This window comes from Colobus angolensis, unplaced genomic scaffold (genome assembly GCF_000951035.1).
Source record: "Colobus angolensis palliatus isolate OR3802 unplaced genomic scaffold, Cang.pa_1.0 Scaffold8, whole genome shotgun sequence".
Classification (NCBI taxonomy): Eukaryota; Metazoa; Chordata; class Mammalia; order Primates; family Cercopithecidae; genus Colobus; species Colobus angolensis.
Genome location: NW_012121820.1, coordinates 18294569 through 18315292, shown reverse-complemented (window position 1 = coordinate 18315292; position 20724 = coordinate 18294569). Strand labels below are relative to the sequence as shown.

At 45.7% G+C, this 20724-nt stretch overlaps 2 protein-coding genes across 6 annotated transcripts in view; one reads left to right on the top strand and one right to left on the bottom strand.

Moving 5' to 3' along the window:
- Nucleotides 1-18739, bottom strand: part of NFS1 (NFS1 cysteine desulfurase) — a 22345-nt gene extending 3606 nt beyond the window's left edge. The window contains exons 1-12 of one of the 3 annotated variants that reach the window (XM_011929135.1): nt 18574-18739; nt 17860-17969; nt 17071-17187; nt 15734-15817; nt 10745-10897; nt 9352-9445; nt 8227-8361; nt 2549-2706; nt 2016-2121; nt 1854-1935; nt 1108-1191; nt 263-352 (exon numbers count right to left, since the gene is read on the bottom strand). In XM_011929135.1, coding sequence (XP_011784525.1) covers nt 263-352; nt 1108-1191; nt 1854-1935; nt 2016-2121; nt 2549-2706; nt 8227-8361; nt 9352-9445; nt 10745-10897; nt 15734-15817; nt 17071-17187; nt 17860-17969; nt 18574-18670 — 1310 coding nt within the window. In that variant the 5' untranslated portion in view covers nt 18671-18739. The other 2 variants (XM_011929134.1, XM_011929136.1) reach the window with 2 other exon arrangements.
- Nucleotides 18692-20376, top strand: ROMO1 (reactive oxygen species modulator 1). Of its 3 annotated transcripts, none has more exons than XM_011929139.1 (3): nt 18692-18833; nt 19014-19144; nt 20192-20376. In XM_011929139.1, exons 2-3 carry the CDS (start codon nt 19014-19016, stop codon nt 20298-20300), a joined length of 240 nt encoding a protein of 79 aa, XP_011784529.1. In that variant the 5' UTR covers nt 18692-18833; the 3' UTR covers nt 20301-20376. The 3 variants fall into 3 exon arrangements, with proteins under 3 accessions (XP_011784529.1, XP_011784528.1, XP_011784530.1); XM_011929138.1 differs by having other exon boundaries at nt 18698-18838; nt 20192-20374; XM_011929140.1 differs by lacking the exon at nt 18692-18833 and adding an exon at nt 18839-18876.
- The last annotated feature ends 348 nt before the right edge of the window (nt 20377-20724 follow it).

Here is a 20724-nt window from a genome sequence, read left to right as displayed (position 1 = left end):
GTGATCCGCCCGTCTCGGCCTCCCAAAGTGCTGGGATTACAGGCTTGAGCCACCGCGCCCGGCAGTTCTTTAGTTTTTAAAAACACTTTCTCATTGTGATGGCAAGTAGCCAAGAAGATCCACTTTCTTGCTTTGTGGAATCTCTAAATCCTAAAATCCAAGTACTCTTGAACTTTGATATTGGCAGTGTAAACACATAGCCTAAGGACAAGAGGGGAGACAGCAATAGTTTCTTCCAGAGGGTCTGATACAGTATGTATACCTCATTTCTCGAAGACGCTTCACATGCTGAATGCATTTCTCCACTGTGTAGTCCACTTCCTCCTCTGTAGTGAAGCGGCCAATACCAAACCTGAAAAAAGGCACAGGAGAATGGCTCCCCATCAGAGCTCTGGCACTAGGATAAATTCATTCCGCAAATACTCACTAAAGATCTACAACGCAAAAGATACGGAGAGAAGAACATGGTCCTTCCTTTAGGGCAGAGTTTCTCAGAACATGGTATACAGATCAGCCAAGCATGGTGGATCACGCCTGTAATTCCAACACTTTGAGAGGCCGAGGCGGGTATATCACATGAGGTCGGGAGTTTGAGACCAGCCTGGCCAACATGGTGAAACCCCGTCTCTACTAAAAATATAAAAATTAGCTGTGTCTGGTGGCACATGTCTGTAGTCCCAGCTACTCAGGAGGCTGAGGCAGGAGAATTGCTTGAACCTGGAAGGCAGGGATTTCAGTGAGCTGAAATCATGCCACTGCATTCCAGCCTGGGCGACAGGGTAAGACTCTGTCTCAAAAAAAAAAAAAAGAACATGGTCTACGGATCACCCACATTAAAATCACATGAGATGTTTTCTACTCCTCCCCCAGACCTAGTGAATCAGAATATCTGAATGTGGGACTTAGATATCATATTTGACAAACTTCCCAGGTGATACTCCATGAAGTCTGAGAACCACTGCTCTATAAACTTTCACAAGGTTATGAGAAGAGATAAGGAGAACTAGATTGAGAAAAACTTCGGGGTGGAAAAAGAAAAAAACTGTAATAGGAGATGAAAAATGTAAGAGAATGCCTTTCATAAATGTTGCAGCTCAACTCACTGACCTGATAGAAGAGTGCGCTAAATCCTCATCAGTGCCAATTGCTCTGAGGACATAAGAGGGCTCCAGGGATGCAGAGGTGCAGGCACTGAGGAGAGAGACACGAACCTTGTTCACTTCATCATCCACATCTGCTTTAGTCACAAACCCTCAGTCTTGTTCCCATCCCCCAGGGCCCTGGAGTCATACCCTGGAAAAAACAAGAGACCTTCTAATCTGGCAGAACTAAAGGACCTGATACTACCCTGCACATCCTAGATGTGTGAACCTAGCTCCTCTGGCCCCCATGGTGGATGACTTCCTTGAGCAAGGATGCTGGCAAAGTGTGACAGCATGATACCACATGGGTTTGACAAGAAGAGGCAGCAGAGGACCATGTGCTCACTTCCTCAGGACACAATACACCATCTGCACCAGCCTGAAGGGCAGCCAAACACTTAGTGGCCTTTGGAGCATCTTCAAATCTGGAGGTCTGTAACAGAACTGCTAGTGTTACCCCAGAACAGATACATACATCCCCTGGGACCATAAAAGGCACAAAATTCTACCCCAGGAAGCCTTCCTAGGGTGGTAAACTTCAGTCTGTACCCAGCTACCCAGCCAACCAAAAAAAAAGAGGCACTTACAAAATGACCTTTACCCTTAATCAAGAGCGCTTATGCCTATCATCTCCACACTGGGAAGCTTAATAGCCTATATGACTCTTCTAAGTGGCCCTGCCGCAGGCCCTATCTATGCTGTCCAGCTCACCTCCCTGAGGATAAGGCAACGTCCTTCAATGCCATCAGCAGACTCTCCCCTTCCACATATGCAAAGGAGAGGTTGATACAGCCTGTAGGAAAGAAATACTGTGAGACAGGTCTCAGAGTCTCAGCCTCTACCAGAATGAGGATAGAAAGAGCAAGTCCATACCGGGATAATGGTGCTCAGGGTCCCCATTCATCACCACATCTGGAAGGCTCTTCATTATATTCTGTATCAGCCGCTCTGCTAACTTTGAGATCCGCTTGTGGTCATACTAAAGAGCAGGGAGGGAAGGATTAGGCAAAAACCATCAACCAGCTCAGAAAGACATAGTTTGAGAAACTCTTCTCCTATAACCGGAAGTGACTATGTATCAGCCCCACCTATCATCCTATGTACTCATGGAGAACACTGTATCTCCAGTACTGAGCATAGTGCCTGGTATGCAAAAGGCACTTGATAACTGGACAAAGGGTTCATTTACTTATCCAGAAATAAATGAGCTGATAACTACTAAAAGGCCGTGGGTTTTGGAGCTCATAATGCCTCCCTCAGAACAAGGTAGGCAGCACCAGGACAAGGAAGAGTTTTCTTAAGCCTTCTCTCCCCGCTGAAATCTGCCTCAGTCATGCTGAGAAGCCTCTAAATAGGAGACCCAGCACAGGGGAAGAAGTTGTGGGAGGGAACTGCTCTCCCCATACCTCCATCTCTTGCTGTGCCACCTCACACGCAGCCCCCAGCCCCACCACTAAGGGTGTGGGCACTGTCCCAGACCGCATACCCCGCTCCTGCCCCCCTCCACTCTGCAGGGCCTCCACACGCACACGGGGCCGGCGACGGATGTAGATGGCACCAACCCCTGGGAAACAAATTTTGTTACAAAAAAAAGAGAGAAAAGTAGATAAAACAATATATCTTTCCAAAGGGATAAAAATATTATTTCAACTTTTCTGTAAGCATGAAATTTTTCTAAATAAAAAATTTTAAGGAAAAGAAGAAACAGCAGTAAAAGCATAGTATTTAGAAAATTATTTAACATCTGGAAGATAAATGCCAGAAGGAGTAATGATAAAAATGGTTTAAAGTAGCTCCCTATGCTATATGAAATGCCATCATACATTACAGTATTACTCATAATAGCAAAAAGACTGGAAACAACTCAGATGTCCATCATCAGGTAATGGTCAAATAGATTATGACATGTCCATACAATGAAATACCAAGCAAGTGTATAAAAGAATGAGAAGGCCGGGTGTGGTGGTTCACACCTATAATGTGAAGTTGGGAAACTTTGGGAGGCCAAGGCGGGCAGATCACCTGAGGTCAGAAGTTCGAAGCCAGTCTGGTCAACATGGTGAAACCCTGTCTCTACTAAAAATACAAAGATTAGCCAAGCATGGTAGCAGGCGCCTGTAATCCCTACTACTCGGGAGGTTCAGACACGAGATGAACCCAGGCGGTAGAGGTTGTAGTGGGCTGAGATCATGCCACTGCACTCCAGCCTGGGTGACGGAGCAAGACTCCGTCTCCAAAAAAAAAAAAAAAAAGAGGAAGCTTGTTCTGAACTGATACCATAAAATCTCCAAGATACATTGTTAGAAAACTGTTGAAATTCAAATAAAGTCTGTACTTTAGCTTTAGCTTTAAAAAAAAAATGTATTGGCCAGGCGCAGTGGCTCACTTTGGGAGCCTATAATACCAGCACTTTGGGAGGCCGAGGGGGGCGGATCACCTGAGGTCGGGAGTTCGAGACCAGCCTAATCAACATGGAGAAATCCCGTCTCTACTAAAAATACAAAATTAGCCGGGCGTGGTAGCACATGCCTATAATCCCAGGTATTAGGGAGGTGGAGGTTGTGGTGAGCTGAGATGGTGCCATTGCACTCTAGCCTGGGCAACAAGAGCAAAACTCCATTATCAAAAAAAAAAAAAAGATGTATTATGGGCCGGACATGGTGGCTCACACCTGTAATCCCAGCACTTTGGGCAGTTGAGGCGGGCAGATCATGAAGACAGGAGTTCGAGACCAGCCTGACCAACATGGTGAAACCCCGTAATTACTAAAAATACAAAAATTAGCTGGGTGTAGTGGCACGTGCCTGTAATCCCAGCTACTCAGGAGTCTGAGGCAGGAGAATTGCTTGAACTTGGGAGCCAGAGGTTGCAGTGAACCCAGATTACACTACTGCACTCCAGCCTGGGTGACACAGCAAGACTCTGTCGCAATAAAAAAAAAAAAGATGTATTATTAGGTGAAAAATGCAAGATCAAAACAGTGAGTACAGTATGCTATCATCTGGATAAAAAAGAAAGGTGGAGAAGTATATACTTGTTTGTAAACACATAGGTAATTGTAGAAAAACCCAAGAAATTGCCTCCCCATAACCAGAGAAAATCAGAAAAAAAAAAAAGAAATTATCTCCCCAGAAGAGAACTGCATAGCTGGAGGACAGAGGTGAGAGGTAGACTTTTGTCTGTGCCTTTTTTTTTTTTTTTTTTTGAGACAGAGTCTTGCTCTGTTGCCCAGACTGGAGTGCAATGGCGCGACCTTGGCTCACTGCAACCTCCACCTCCCCGGTTCAAGTGATTCTCCTGCCTCAGCCTCCTGATTAGCTGGGATTACAGGCACCTGCCACCACACACGGCTAATCTGGTATTTTTAGTAGAGATGGGGTTTCACCATGTCGGCCAGGCTGGTCTCAAATTCCTGACCTCGTGATCCGCCCGCCTTGGCCTCCCAAAGTGCCGCAATTACAGGCATGAGCTACTGCGCCCAGCTGTCTGTGCACTTTTTGTAGTTTTTGATTTTTGAACCACATGAATATTACTTTTTCAAAATAAAATTAAAATTAAAAAAAAAAATTGGTGAGGCATGGCACCTCATGACTATAATCCCAGCACTCTGGGAGGCCAAGAAAGGACAATCACTTGAGACCAGAAGTTTGGGACAAGCCTGAGAAACATAGTGAGACACCGTGTCTACAAAAAAAAAAAATTAAAATTTAGCTGGGCATGGTGGCATGCACTTATAGTCCCAGCTACCCTGGAGGCTAAGGCAGGAGGATCACATGAGCCTAGGAGGTCGAGGCTGCAGTGAGCTATGATCGTGACATTCACTGCACTCCAGGTTGGGCAACAGAGTGACCTTGACTCAAAAAACAAAAAACTTAAAAATGTGTATAACCTGTGACTAAACAAGCCTAATTACAGAAATTTTGTGCCAAAATATGAGCATGAGCATGCGGAGTTATTCACCAAGTAATCAGGGCTTCTGAATAGAATTGGCACTTGACAGTTCTTCTCCCACACAGAAAAACTGTTTATGCTGAGAATGGAGGTACTATAAAAATTAAGGCAGTGGTTTCCAAATTTATTATGAAGGACACCAGATTTTAAATAAACTGGGTGCAGTGGGTCATGCCTGTAATCCCAGCACTTTGGGAGACTGAGGCAGGAGAGTTGCTTGAAGTCAGGAATTCAAGCCTGAGTAACATAGTGAAACCTCTATCTTTACAAAAACTGTTTTAAAAATTAGCCAGGCATCAGGCCGTGAGCGGGATTACGCCTGTAATCCCAGCACTTTGGGAGGTGGAAGGGGGCGGATCACCTGAGGTCAGGAGTTCGAGACCAGCCTGGCCAACATAGTGAAACCCCATGTCTACTAAAAATACAAAACTTAGGCCAGGCGTGGTGGCTCACACCTGTAATCCCAGCACTTTGGGAGGCCGAGGCGGGTGGATCATGAGGTCAGGAGATCGAAACCATCCTGGCTAACATAGTGAAACCCTATCTCTACTAAAAACACATACACACACAAAAAAAATTAGCCGGGCGTGGTGGCAGGCACCTGTAGTCCCAGCCACTCGGGACGCTGAGGCAAGAGAATGGTAAAAACCCTGGAGGCAGAGCTTGCAGTGAGCCAAGATGGCGCCACTGTACTCCAGACTGGGTGATAGAGTGAGACTCCATCTCAAAAATAAAATAAAATAAAATAAAATACAAAAATTAGCCAGGCATGGTGGCAGGCACCTGTAATCCCAGCTACTTAGGAGGCTGAGGCAGGAGAATCGCTTGAACCCAGGAGGCAGAGGTTGCAGTGAGCCGAGATCTCGTCATAGCACTCCAGCCTGGGGGACAAGAGCAAGACTTCGTCTCAAAAAAAAAAAAGAATTAGCCAGGTGTGGCTGGGCACAGTGGGCCTGTAATCCCAGCTACTCAGGAAGCTGAGGGAGGAGAATCCCTTCAACCTGTGAGGCAGAGGTTGCAGTGAGCCAAGACCACACCACTGCACTTCAGCCTGGGCGTCAGCGTAAGATTTTGTCTCAAAAAGAAAAAAAGAAAAAAAGAAAAAAAATTAGCCAGGGTGTCGGTGCACACCTGTAGTGCTAGTTACTGGTGAGGCTGGGGTAGGAGGGTTGCTTGAGCCCAGGAGATTGAAGCTGCGGCAAGGTAGGATAGCACCACTGCACTCCAGCCTGAGCGACAGAGTGAGACCTTGTCCCTATAAAACAAATGAATAAAATAATGTACTAAACTGTATTTATTAAGAATTATTTCATTTCTCCAATTTAAAAAATTCAAGAATCTTATACTATCTGAGTCTATGCAGTTCCCAAATTCAAACAGCAAATGCTGAAATACCATGTCTGGACAGTGAAGAATATCACATTATCTAAATCTATTTAGATTCTGGACTTGGAAAGTAGGAGGTCAGATAATGAGGGATACCTGTACACATGTAAGTGTTGATCAGAGCTTCTGATCAATGAGTTCATTGGTTTTTTTTTTTTTAATTTTTGTGAGTACATAGGAGATATATATATTATGGAGTACATGAGATTTTTTTTTTTTGTTTTTGAGAGGGAGTCTTGTGCGTCGCCCAGGCAGTGGCGCAATCTCAGCTCACTGCAACCTCCGGCTCCTGGGTTCAAGCGATTCTCCTGCCTCAGTCTCCTGAGTAGCTGGGATTAAAGGCACACGCCACCACACCCGGCTAATTTTTGTATTTTTAGTAGAGATGAGGTTTCACCGTGTTGATAAGTCTGGTCTTGAACTCCTGACCTCGTGATCCACCTGCCTTGGCTTCCCAATGTGCTGGGATTACAGGCGTGAGCCACCATGCCCAGCCCACGAGATGTTTTAACACAGACATATAATGTGAAATAGGCACGTGATGAAGAATGGGGTATCCAGCCTGAGTTCATTGGTTTTTATCAAAAAGACTTATCTACAATAAAAGCAACATTTTATTAAAAGATAGAATTCTTATTGAGCTTTTTGAAATAATAGCTCACAAAAAACACTCTTTACAACCTCTGGGAACCCTCAGAAGCCATCTTCCATACTTCCAGAAGCTATTATACCTACTTCCACAAGGTATACACCCAGATAACACACCCTGCAGGTACAAAAAGGATACCAGCACAGACATCAACCCAAAAAAGGCCCTCACTTGAGAAAGAGGAGTTATATTTTATATTGATATTTTATGGTTACCTTCACAAAACAGAGGACAACAGTCTATTCCCGAGGGTTAAGGGAAAGAGGCACAACTCAAGCTTGAACACATTCCGATAGGACAATAGGGAACAAATAGGTATCCTTGAGAGACTAACAGGATGACAGACTATGAAGTCTTCTAAGAATAAACACAAAGATAGCTGGGTGTGGTGGCTCATGCCTGTAATCTCAGCACTTTGGGAGGCCGAGACGGGCAGATCATGAGGTCAGGAGATCGAGACCATCCTGGCTAAAGCAGTGAAACTCCGTCTCTATGAAAAATACAAAAAAAGTAGCTAGGCGTAGTGGCCGGTGCCTGTAGTCCCAGCTACTCGGGAGGCTGAGGCAGGAGAATGGCGTGAACCCAGGAGGCGGAGCTTGCAGTGAGCCTGGATTGTACCACTGCACTCCAGCCTGGTCGACTGAACGAGACTCCGTCTCAAAAAAAAAAAAAAATCATAATCATAATAAACACAGAGATGTCAAATCCCATGCAATCTTCCCCTGAGCTATAGCAAGACACTGGGAATGAAGGACTCAAATAGTTGCTCTGCACATCATAGTGGGGAAAACAAGATAGCTGGGCCTATCTAGATAAATTTGATTTGACAAAACCCCTTTTTCCTCAACCAAATTAAGATCTACATGCTTGCTAAGGATTTGTTAAAGTCAGCAAGAAAGAATGGCCTGATGTATAGTAACTGCTAAGGTCTACAAACAGGCAAGTGTTTCTTCCTATTGCTAAATGACATTTGCATTCTACAAGGGACTCTGAATGTACAACTTCCTCTGAGAGCAATAGCAGTCCCCAATGACTCTGACAAACACCTACCAAAGGTCTTGCTGGAAGGTACAGAAAGAACTCTAGAGGGGCTGGTACCTTTGGGACCGTAGATTTTGTGACCACTGATGCTCATGAGATCAATTTTCATGTCATTGACATTAAGTGGGATTTTTCCAACAGCCTGGGCTGCATCAGTATGGAAATACACCTTTCTGGAACTGCAAATCTGCCCTGAGGAAACAGAGGGGAAGACCCACAGCACAATGTTGGAAAGTCATCTGTCACTGTCCCACAATGCAATGTGAATTATCTCCAACAATAGTAAATGACCTCTGTCAATATTAAACTCCTCCCCTCCGTCCTTCCACCCCTTCTCCCTCCTCTTTTCCTTCTCTCCTCCCCCTTCCTCCTTCCTCCCTCTGTCTCTCAGGAGCTTCCCTTCTTTAGAATAAAAAAGGTGAAGGGCAAAGCACCAGATCAAAACACTCCTGATACTCTCATGCATACGATTCTTACCACCTCATTAACACTAGTCTTTCAAAATGTCAGATTAGTTTCTAGATCCCTTTTGATTAAAAAAGATTAAGAGATCTTTGTGCTAATGTGCCTAAAGAAATTACAGGGTGAGCTCTACGTGGGGATAATAAAAAGATGTTCTAAAATGAAAAAGGGTAGAAGGCTTTTTTGTTTTGTGGTTGGTTTTGGCAGCAACTGCAATAAAATTAAAAACCATAAACGGTACTAGACCTGGCGGGGCGCAGTGGCTCATGCCTATAATCCCAGCACTTTGGGACGCCAAGGAGGGCAGATCACCTGAGGTTAGGAGTTCGAGACCAGTCTGGCCAACATGGCAAAACCCCATCTCTACTAAAAATACAAAAATTAGCCAGGCATAGTGGTGCACACCTGTAGTCCTACTACTTGAGAGGCTGAGGCGGGAGGATCATTTGAACCCAGGGGGTGGAGGTTGCAAGGAGCTGAGATCACACCACTGCACTCCAGCCTAGGCAACTCTTTCTCAATGAAAAAAAAAAAAAAAAAAGGTAATAGACCTGGATTCAAATACTGGCTGTGATACTTACAATGTCCTTGAACAAAGTACTTAGGCTCTCTTTCACTTGATTACCTAACTACACTCCACAGAGTATTACAGCTCTCAGTCTACTACATCATACAGACCCCCATAGTGGGCAGGGATCAGGGATAAGCCATGATACTCACCTATTTCTGCAATGGGTTGCTTCACTCCAATCTCATTGTTCACAGTCATGACTGAGACCAGGCTAGTATCTGGCTGGATAGCAGCCTCTAGTTCCTAGGGATATGCAGGAGTAAGGTGACTAGATAGTGCAAACAAAGTCCTCCTAAATCAGAATATAGGCAAGCTTAGTCATGAAAAGGAGTCTTATACTACATACCTATCTGAATAGTTAACTAAAAACAGCGACAACACAAAATGTTGGTGAGGATGCACAGACTCTGAATGGTTCATACATTGTTAGTGGGAATGTAAATGTCACAGCCACTTTGGAAAAGAATTTGACAGTTTCTATTGCTCATCAAACTAAACATGAAATTACCATACAACCCAGTAACTGTACGCATGGGCATTTATCCCAGAGAAATGAAAATTAAATTCACAAAACATCTTACATAAATGTTCACAGTAACTTTATTCATAATAGCAAAAACCTAGAAACTACCCAGATGTCCTTCAACAGATGATTTTGGTACATCCATAACATGGACTACTACTTATCAATCAAAAGGAACAAACTACTGGCACATGCAGCAAGGAATGAATTCCCAAAGACTTATGATTAGTAAAAAAAAGTTAACCAAGGCTGGGTGCAATGGCTCACGTCTGTAATCCCAGCACTTTGGGAGGCTGAGGCAGGTGGATCACCTGAGGTCAGAAGTTCAAGACCAGCCTGGTTAACATGGAGAAACTCCATCTCTACTAAAAATACAAAAATTAGCTGGGCCTGGTAGTGCATGCCTGTAGTCCCAGCTACTTTGCTTAAACCCAGGAGGTGGAAGTTACAGTAAGCCGAGATTGTACCACTGCAATCCAGCCTGGATGACAGAGCGAGACTTTGCCTCAAAAAAAGAAAAAGGGAAGGCCAGGCACTGTGGCTCATGACTGTAATCCCAGCACTTTGGGAGGCTGAGGCGGGCAGATCACGAGGTCAGGAGATCGAGACCATCCTGGCTAACACGGTGAAACCCCGTCTCTACTGAAAATACAAAAAATTAGCTGGGCGTGGTGGTGGGCGCCTGCAATCCCAGCTACTTCGGAGGCTGAGGCAGGAGAATGGTGTGAACCCAAGAGGCGGAGCTTGTAGTGAGGTGCACTCTAGCCTGGGCAAAAGAGCGAGACTCCATCTCAAAAAAAAAAAAAAGAAAAGAAAAAGAAACAAGTCCTCCAGAGAAAAGGAGGACAGTACACACTCAAGGGGAACATGATCTCATTCTCTGCCAGGCCCATTTCTCTAAACTTTATCCTAACTGTTAGATCTATTCCTTCAAGCTCCAGCTAGGACCCAAAAGAGAAATTTACAGGCTGAAGCCAAGTTCCTCCATTTTTGCTCCTCCTGCCAATAGCCACTCCTACCTTTAGGTCAATGATCCCACTCTTCTGCACTGGGAGGTAGGTGACCTGAAAGCCCTCAGCTTCCAGTGAACGGCAGGAGTCCAAGACACATTTGTGTTCTGTCTGGGTGGTGATCAAGTGCTTTTTCCGTGACCTGTAGAATCGGGCCACCCCCTAGAAATTGGTGGTGATAGATGGAAGGAGAACATACTCACAGAGACAGCAATGACTTCAACATCATTTGTAAAGGAAAAATGGGCAAGAACAGTATGCTCCAACACCAGTTCTTTCATACCAACTGAGTATCCTTTAATTCAATTCTGAGGCTAACTCTGCAGACTTAGTGAAAACCCCATGGATTAAGGGCTCAATCACATAAGACTGCCCCTAGTTCAGATACCAGACATAAGTCCCAGGGGTCTCAAGCTACCCATACTTCTGCCCAGTCAAATACAAATTCAGGGTTTCCTGAAGCCCGCTCAAGTTCAGTAATTCACTAGAATAAATCACATTTGTCCAAACCCACAGAATGTACACCACCAGTGATTCCTAATGTAAGCTATAGACTTTGGGTGATAATGATGTATCCATACCAGGTCGTCAATTGGAACAAATGTACCACTTGATGGAAGATGCTAATAATGGCAGAAGGCTGTGCATACCTGGGGGCGGGGCATATATAGGAAATTTCTGTACCTTCCTTTCAATTTTGCTGTGAACCTAAAACTGCTATAAAAAATAAAATCTATTAAAATAATAATAGTACACAGATTAATGTAGGTATTTAAAAATCTGGAGAAATATACAGCAAATTAGCAGTGAAAATGTGTTTAGAGTTCTCTATATTATTGGAATTTATGATTCATTCATTCAACCAATATTTAGCACCTCCAGTATCCCAAGTAATTTTCTAGGTGCCAGTGATATAACAGTAAACAAAGTCATAAGTAGGTTATTACTGTTAATATCAGAAGAAACAATAAAGGTACATTAAAAAATTTCTGGAATTTCAATTATTACAAGAAACTAAAAAAACCATTTATCTCATTTAAGAAAAAAAACAGTGGCCAGGTGCAGTGGCTCACGCCTGTAATCCCAGCACTTTGGGAGGCCGAGGCGGGCAGATCGTGAGGTCAGGAGATCAAGACCATTCTGGCTAACACAGTGAAACCCGTCTCTACTAAAAATACAAAAAATTAGCCAGGCATGCTGGCGGGGGCCTGTAGTCCTAGCTACTTGGGAGGCTAAGGCAGGAGAATGGCATGAACCCGGGAGGTGGAGCTTGCAGTGAGCCGAGATCGAGCCACTGCACTCAAGCCTGGACGACGAGCGAGACTTTGTCTCAAAAAAAAAGAAAAGAAGAAGAAAAAAAGGGGCTGGATGTAGTGGTAGTCAATGCCTGTAATCCCACCACATTGGGAGGCTAAGGTGGTAGGATCACTTGAACTCAGGAGTTCAAGACCAGCCTGGGCAACATAGTGAGACTTCATCTATACTAAAAAAAAAAAAAAAATAGCCTGGCATGTAGTCCCAGCTACTCAGGAGGATCACCTGAGCCAAGGAGGTCAAGGTTGCCTTGAGCTGAGATCTGGCTACCGCACTCCAGCCTAGGTGAGATTAAGACTCTGTCTTAAAAAACAGGAAAAAGGGGGAAAAAAAAAAAAAGGGCCAGGAGCGGTGGTTCACACCTGTAATCCCAGCACTCTGGCAGACTGAGGTAGGTGGATCACCTGAGGTCAGAAGTTCGAGACCAGCCTGGTCAACATGTTGAAACCCTGTCTCTACCGAAAATACAAAAATTAGCTGGGCGTGGTAGCAGGCTCCTGTAATCCCAGCTACTTGGGAGGATAAAGCAGGAGAATCACTTGAACCCTGGAGGCAGAAGTTGCAGTGAGCCAAGATTACGTCACTGTACTCCAGCCTGGGTGACACAGCGAGACTCTCCCTTGAAAAAGAAAAAAAAAAAAGAATTAATAGTATCAACTTTGTAGAACAGGATCAGGGATCGGGGTCCTCAGGGAAGGAGAGGAAGATTTACACTTCATTTTATTTTATTTTATTTTTATTTATTTATTTTTTTGAGACGGTCTCATTCTGTCACCAGGCTGGAGTACAGTGGCATGATCTCAGCTCACTGCAACTCTGCCTCTCGAGTTCAAGCAATTCTCGTGTCTCAGCCTCCCAAGTAGCTGGGATTATGGCTACCACACCTGGCTAATTTTTTGTATTTTTTAGTAGAGATGGGGTTTTCCCATGTTGCCCAGGGTGGTCTCGAACTCCAGAGCTCAGACAACCTGCCTGCCTCGGCCTCCCAAAGTGCTAGGATTACAGGTGTGACCCTATGCCTACACTTCATTTTAAATTTTTCCATTGGTTTTAAAAAAACACACCACATGTGACAGAATTATTTTTCAAAAACTAAAAACTTAAAAGAAAATGTGCATCTATCTCCCCCCAGAGCTTATAAAAGAACATTACCTTTAACAGCAGAATACAAAGCCAGGTGCAGTGGCTGAAGGGAATAATCGCAGAACTTTGGGAGGCAAAGGCAGGAGGATCACGTGAGCCCAGGAGTTCAAGACCAGCCTGGGCAACATAGTGAGACCTCCATCTCTACAAAAATTAAAACAACAAAATTAGCCAGGCACGCTAGTACACGCCTGTAAGCCTAGCTACTTATGAGGCTATGATGAGAGGATCGCTTGAGTCCAGGAGTTCAAGGCTCCAGTGAGCTGTGATTGTGCCACTGCACCCAAGCCTAGGTGACAGAGTAAGACAGTGTCTTTTTTTTTTTTTTTTTTGAGACAGAGTTTTGCTCTTGTTGCCCAGGATATAGTACAATGGCGCCATCTCAGCCCACCGCAACCTTCGCCTGCTGGGTTCAAGGGATTCTCCTGCCTCAGCCTCACAAGTAGCTGGAATTACAGGCGTGCGCCATCACGCCTGGCTAGTTTTTGCATTTTTAGTAGAGATGGGGTTTTACCATGTTGGTCAGGCCTGTCTCAAACTCCTGACCTCAGGTGATCTGCCCATCTCAGCCTCCCAAAGTGCTCGGATTATAGGTGTGAGCCACTGGGCCCGGCCGAGACCCTGGCTTGTTAAAAAATAAATAAATAAATAAAATAAAAGCAGAATATTAAAACATATAGGCCAAAATTATAACTATGTAAAAATGGTCTGTTCATGAGGACAAAGAACATAAATGAGAAACATGTATAATTGATTTATACTCTATTTTATCCCAAAAAGTATTTACATCAGTAATGTAAAAATGGTTGTGGGGCACTTTGGGAGGCCAAGGCGGGAGGATCACGAGGTCAGGAGATTGAGACCATCCTGGTTAACATGGTGAAACCCCATCTCTACTAAAAATACAAAAAATTAGCCAGGCGTGGTGGCAGGTGCCTATAGTCCCAGCTACTCAGGAGGCTAAGGCAGGAGAATGGCATGAACCCAAGAGGCAGAGCTTGCAGTGAGCTGAGATCATGCGCCTGCACTCCAGCCTGGGCGACAGAGCAAGACTCTGTCTCAAAAAAAAAAAAAAAAATGGTTGTGGGATGGTGATGGTAGTTCAAAATGTTACAGTTGTTTATAAAAACTTCATTTAGATGACATTTCACCACCCACACACCTTATTTTATCACAGTTATCCATGACGTAGATTTCTTTAATAACTTACAGATTATTTTACTCTATCAATTATGGAGATTAAAAGAAACACCACCACAGGTACTCTTAGCAATCCTTGACCTGTAGGTTTGGAAACTGTGGAGACTTCCAAAGAAAATATTTTCAAAGTTTTGAAAATGCTCTCCATTTCAGAAATCATCTCCACCTTTGGAGGAAACTTCACCCTGACTCTGTGGTCTCTGCAGTCCCAAGGAAAGACGTCTTCCTGCTAACATGATCAGGCAGAGTGCTGATGACCCTGAAGCCCGTCCTAGGCCTCCTACATTCAGGCCAAGGTCAAAGAAACCAATGCTGGAAGCACAGTTCAAAGACAAAGATAAGACCGAGTGGAGCCAGAGTTCAAACTACAGCAAGACATAGTTTATCAGAGCCTTGGCATTTACTCAAGTAATCCTGGCAACCAGGCCCAGTGAAATGTGATTATGTTCTATGAAACACCAACATGACTACTAAAAGTATCATTTTCCTTGCATTAGCACCAAAATCTTTTATGTACTAAGGACAAAATGACTGATCCCAGAATGGGTGACCATGTGAATGCCTGCAGAGGGCACCACAAAGACAAGCACTTCAAAATGGAGATATCTAAAGAAACAGGAGGAACTTGTTGCAAATAGATCTCATTAGAAAGAAAAAGGAAGGCTGAGAGGAGGGCAGCCTTGAAATCACACATATAACTTGTTGTTACTAGATAAAAAGAATGGAGAAAGGCTGGGCATGGTGACTCACACCTGTAATCCCAGCACTTTGGGAGGCCGAGACAGGCGGATCATGAGGTCAAGAGATTGAGACCATCCTGGCCAACATGGCGAAACCCTGTCTCTACTAAAAATACAAAAATTAGTTGGGCATGGTGGCAGGCGCCTGTAGTGCCAGCTACTTGGGAGGCTGAGGCAGGAGAATCACTTGAACCTGGGAGGCGGAGGTTGCAGTGAGCTGAGATTGTGCCACTGCTCTCCAGCCTGGCAAGAGAGTGAGACTCTCTCTCAAAAAAAAAAAAGAATGGAGAAAAGGTTCAATCACCATTATCCACTCTCTGAAGTATCTGCCAGACAAAAAAACAAGTGGTTAATGGCCTGAGGGCCACGTCCTTTGCTATCCAATTACCTCACTCAACTCAGACCAACAGAAGCAAAGACTTAAAGAGTAGACTGCAAAGAGTTAAAGGAAGCAACAAATCAGAAAGAGTGTAAGCCCTCTCTTCACAATAGGGTGGGGATGGGTGGCTGTGAAATACATATACGAGTCCAAATGATGTGGACGGACACTATCTCCCAGGTCAGGAAAGCCCACATATGCCCTCTGGTTCCCTTCTCTTACCTTAATTGCTATGTTGTTGGATTCAGTAGCACCACTAGTAAAAATGATCTCACGAGGATCCGCTCCAATCAGAGATGCTACTTGCTGCAAGTCAAGAAACAGAGATATATAACATCAGTTCCCCAAGCAGAAATAGAGCTGCAGACACAGGTGGGACAGCCCTGGAGCAAGAAGAGCTCCACTGCATTCACCAAATTGCCCTGGATGAAGCTCTGCACCTATTAGAATCAAATTCTAGTTATATCCCAGATCCCAGGCTCTTTTCCAGCCCAATGCAAACTAATAATTTTATTTTATTTTTTAATTAACTATTGGCCAGGTGTGGTGGGTCACCCCTGTAACCCCAGCACTTTGGGAAGCCAAGGTGGAAAGATCACCTGAGGTCAGGAGTTCGAGACCAACCTGGTCAACATGGTGAAACTCCATTTCTACTAAGAACACAAAAATATTAGGCCAGGCATGGTGGCTCACGCCTGTAATCCCAGCACTCTGGGAGGCCGAGATGGATGGATCACCTGAGGTCAGGAGTTCAAGACCAGCCTGACCAACAATGGAGAAACCCCATCTCTACTAAAAATACAAAATTCCCCAGGCGTGGTGGCGCATGCCTGTAATCCCAGTTACTTGGGAGGCTGAGGTAGGAGAACTGCTTGAACCTGGGAGGCGGAGGTTGCAGTGAGCCAAGATTGTGCCACTGCACTGCAGCCTGGGCAACAAGAGCAAAACTCTGTCTCAAAAAATAATAATAATAAATAAATAAGTAAAAATACAAAAATATTAGCTAGGCGTGGTGGCATGTGCCTGTAATACCTGTTACTTGGGAGGCTGAGGCAGGAGAATCACTTGAACCTGGGAGGCAGAGGTTGCAGTGAGCCAAGATTGCACACCACTGCACTACAACCTGGGCAACACATGTGAAAACTCCATCTCTTAAAAAAAAAAGAACTATTGAGCTCTTACTACTTACAGTACTTCTTACTTATCGGTGTTGTGTTAATAAACACTTTACCAACATGGTCTTATTTAACCCACCCAGTAACCCTACAGAGTAGAATCTCCGTTTTAAATGTGAGGAAAATAAGGCTTAGAGAAATTAGATAACTTGCCCAAGTCATTTAGCCAGGAAATATGGGAACTAATCAAATGCCTGCAGTCAAACTCCAAGGCTGCTCTCTGAATCTCTTCCAGAAAGAATCCCAAACCATTTCTACCTCCATGCACACCTACCAAGAAGGAAATGCCTCCCACAGGCCACAGCCCCTGTCTGACCTTAGAACGTCCTAGACTCCTGTGTACTAACCTGGCGAGCAGGACTTCCTAGACTCCTGTGTACTAACCTGGCGAGCACGTTCCATGGCTGCCTCACTCTCCCAGCCGTATGCATGTGTCCGGGAGTGTGGGTTCCCATAGTAGTTGATTAGGTAAGGCAGCATGGCATCAAGCACCCGGGGGTCCTGAGCACAACAGAACAGATCATTTTCCTTGAGCCCATCGTCAATTCAGGTCCCACCCCACCCCTCAGATCTGCCCACCCTGCCTCAAGACACTCTCAACCCCTCAGGCACGGCCTAGAGGAGGCCTCAAACATTCTTTTGTTCCCACAAAACTATCAACCTAATACACTCCCACTCACAACCCATCCCAACTCAGATCGTTCTGCCTCCCCTCAGGTAGTCTACAAACACTGCCTTGTTCCGACATCTGTTTCTGCTGGTGTTTCCATTCCCGCCAGGCAATGTGATCTACAAGGGGCTGGGACAGGACAGGGCCTAGGCAAATACCCCTTGTCACACATTGGTGAAAACTTGCATTAGTCTTTTAACCCATTTAAAACTTGTCCAAGTTCACACAGTTACTAAGTGGTGGTTCCGCTCATTCCAGAGCCCATGCTTTTAACTACTACGATAGAGCCTGCGCTGAAGTGATTTGACCAAGGTCAATTGCTGGTGAGTAGTAAAGCCACACTGCCAGTGGCCTCAAATTTAAGCCTCCTGACTCCTGGCTCAGTGCTTTTTCCAGCACACCTTCTAGGCTCTCACTTCTCCAGGGATTCAGCCATTGCTTTGCGTGGTCACGCCCATCATTTACTTCCTAACAAGCAGCCTTGGGAAAAGCTCCATCCTTACCAGAGGAGTTGTAGCTTGTACATCCATGTAGAGAGGTCGCAGCACTGGTCCCGCCTCCGGGGCAGAGGTTGTATCTGCGGTAACAGCAGACTGAGGAGCACGGTCTCCAACTGACAAAAAATGGAACGGAGTGGCCAAGTTAGACCGAAGGCAACTCTATGAACGCATGGCATCCAAAGGGCAGAAGGAAAAATCTGGCTGGGGGTGAGATAAGTGTAAGGGATGCTGGGGTCAAATCTCAATGGAAAGAAAACAGCAGAAGATACCTGACACGCTGTAAAAGGAGGTAAAGGAGAGGGAGAGAGGGTTCCTGGAGGGGCTGTTGAGGTGATATTCAAATGGTCTCCTAGGGAGGAAGACTGTAAAGGGCGAGGCCATTTAGAAGGAACGTGGAGCCAGAGTAGGTGCAGCCCCTTCTGACCGAAGCTAACGGTCTGCACGGGAGCCCAGAGCAGCATCTGTAACTTGGCCAGGAGTGGTCTGAAGGACGCGCCTCCATGGCTCTGGGGGCCTGTCGCGCAGGGTGCGAGGGGTGGTGCGCCGGGGTCAACCGTTCGGGGACCCGCCTAAGAAAGTTTGAGGGATGTGTCGTTTGAGAGAAAGGGTCAGAGAGTCTGAGCAGCAGAGTGGACAGGAAGGCTCCGGAATATTCAGTTGCGTCGCCGCGCGGAGGGGACAGGTCCGAGCCTCCCGGAGAGCGGGACCCGAGCGTACCGCGCAGGCGCAGCCCCCGAGTGGGCGCCGCGGGCTTCGGCCCTGGAGCCGCTGTCACCGCCACTGCCGCCCGCCTCCAAGCGGCTCGGAGCAGCATGGTCCCGCTGGCAGAGCCCACCTTCCGAAGCGGCTGCAGTCCTGGGCCCCAGGCTCCCGGAAGTGCTTCCCCGCGATCCGGAAGCGATTCATCGGGCCTCGAGCGCCCTCCCCGTCGTTTTCCGTGAGAGACGTAGAGCTGAGCGACCGAGGCCGCGAGCGAGGTGAGGTAGGCGCAGGGCGACGCGGGGTCGGAACGCGAAGAGGGTGTTGGAGTCGGGTTACCCATGGATTTTCCTTCCCTGACTTCCCCCGAGCCCTTGGGCCCACTTCCCGCCTGCCGCCTCCGTCCCCGCCCGACTCTTGGGCCAGCGCCTGGGCCCACACTTTCCTATCCCCCGCAGATGCCGGTGGCCGTGGGTCCCTACGGACAGTCCCAGCCAAGCTGCTTCGACCGCGTCAAGATGGGCTTCGTGATGGGTTGCGCCGTGGGCATGGCGGCCGGGGCGCTCTTCGGCACCTTTTCCTGTCTCAGGTGAGGGGCGCGGGCGGTGATCTCTGGGTAGGACAACCAGATTTTCCGGCCCTACCCTATTCGGTCTGGAGCCTGAACACAGCCTCCTAATCCTTTAGACTTCCCTCTCTGTCCCATCGCGAGCCAGACTTATACCAAACCACCTTCATTCTGAAAGGTCAGGTTGGAAGGGTCAGTGCTTAAGAATTTGAGCTTTAGAGTCAAAATGCTTTCTGGCCCTTTTCTTACTGGTTCGGTGACTTTAGGCAAGTTGGAGACTGGGTTTCCTTAAGTGTAGAATGAAGACAGTAGCGTCTACCTTACAGAGTTCTAAAAATTCGATCAGCACGCTTTGCACAGAATCTGGCACATATTAAGTGCTCAGTAACTGGTTACTACTGTTGCTTTTATTTTTATTTCCAATTGCGCATGAGGAAAGAAACTTGTTCAACGGTTTTACTATTCTGGATACAGGATACAACAGAGATAAAGCAGTCAAACTTTACACTCTGAAAGTCATTTTCACATTTAGAAGCTGTTATTGCTATATCTCCAGATTGTAGATTACCATTTACCGAGCACTTACTCTATGTTAAGCACTGTGCTAAATACTGTAGTTTTCAAAATCCTGTAAATAATATTGAGATGCCCATTTTACACTTCACACTACGTGTAAATTGTAGAGGTGGCTCTTGAACCCCAACCTTACTCCAAAATCATTAACACCAAGAAACTTAAGACAGATGTCTTTATTGGGTCTTATTTAACCTGCAGGCAACACCAGTCCAAAAAACTGGTTTCTCTGCCTATGTATTTTACACTGCATCTGCTGCCTTCCACAAACTGAAGGCAGTTAGTACGACATCCACTAGAAGAATTCCCTGGAGACCCAGATGACTCTTTTTCCTTCTCATTACCTACCCCAGGTAGTAAGAGATAATATCCAGTAAGTGGAAAATGAGATGTAGGGGTTGCTAGACTTGTGTTAGCAAAAAATTGGAAAGGAGCAATTAATACTCTTTCTGGTATTTTTGTTACCAAATAGCCACATCTTGGTTTCCTCCTCAGGATCGGAATGCGGGGTCGAGAGCTGATGGGCGGCATTGGGAAAACCATGATGCAGAGTGGCGGCACCTTTGGCACATTCATGGCCATTGGGATGGGCATTCGATGCTAACCATGGTTGCCCACTACATCTATCCCTTCCCATCAATCCCAGCCCACGTACTAATAAAAGAAAGTCTTTGAGTAGTCAGTGTTATCTCTTTCATAAAGCCTGCCTCTCTTAATCCAGAATTGGAAAACTTGGGAGTGTCTAGTACTTTCCATAGATACTAGTCAACTAATTACTCAGTACAACTCTGTGCTTGTTACTACGATCACCACTTTAAAGGAGAAAAACTACTTTAAAAAACGGATTTATAAGCCAAAATTTCCTCAAGGTCACACATTGCATTATTTCCAAAGCATTGTTCATCCTGAGGTTGGTTGGTTGCTTGGTCGCCCAGGCTGGAGTGCAGTGGCATGATCTCACCTCACCGCAACTTCTGCCTCCTGCGTTCAAGCGATTCTCCTCCCTCAGCCTCCTGAGTAGCTGTGAT

Coding starts and splice junctions, on each gene's coding strand:
- ROMO1 (XM_011929139.1), top strand. CDS start 19,014: ATGCCGGTGGCCGTGGGTCCCTACGGACAGTCCCAGCCAAGCTGCTTC. Junction 19,145..20,191: donor GGCACCTTTTCCTGTCTCAG/GTGAGGGGCGCG, acceptor TTTCCTCCTCAG/GATCGGAATGCGGGGTCGAG.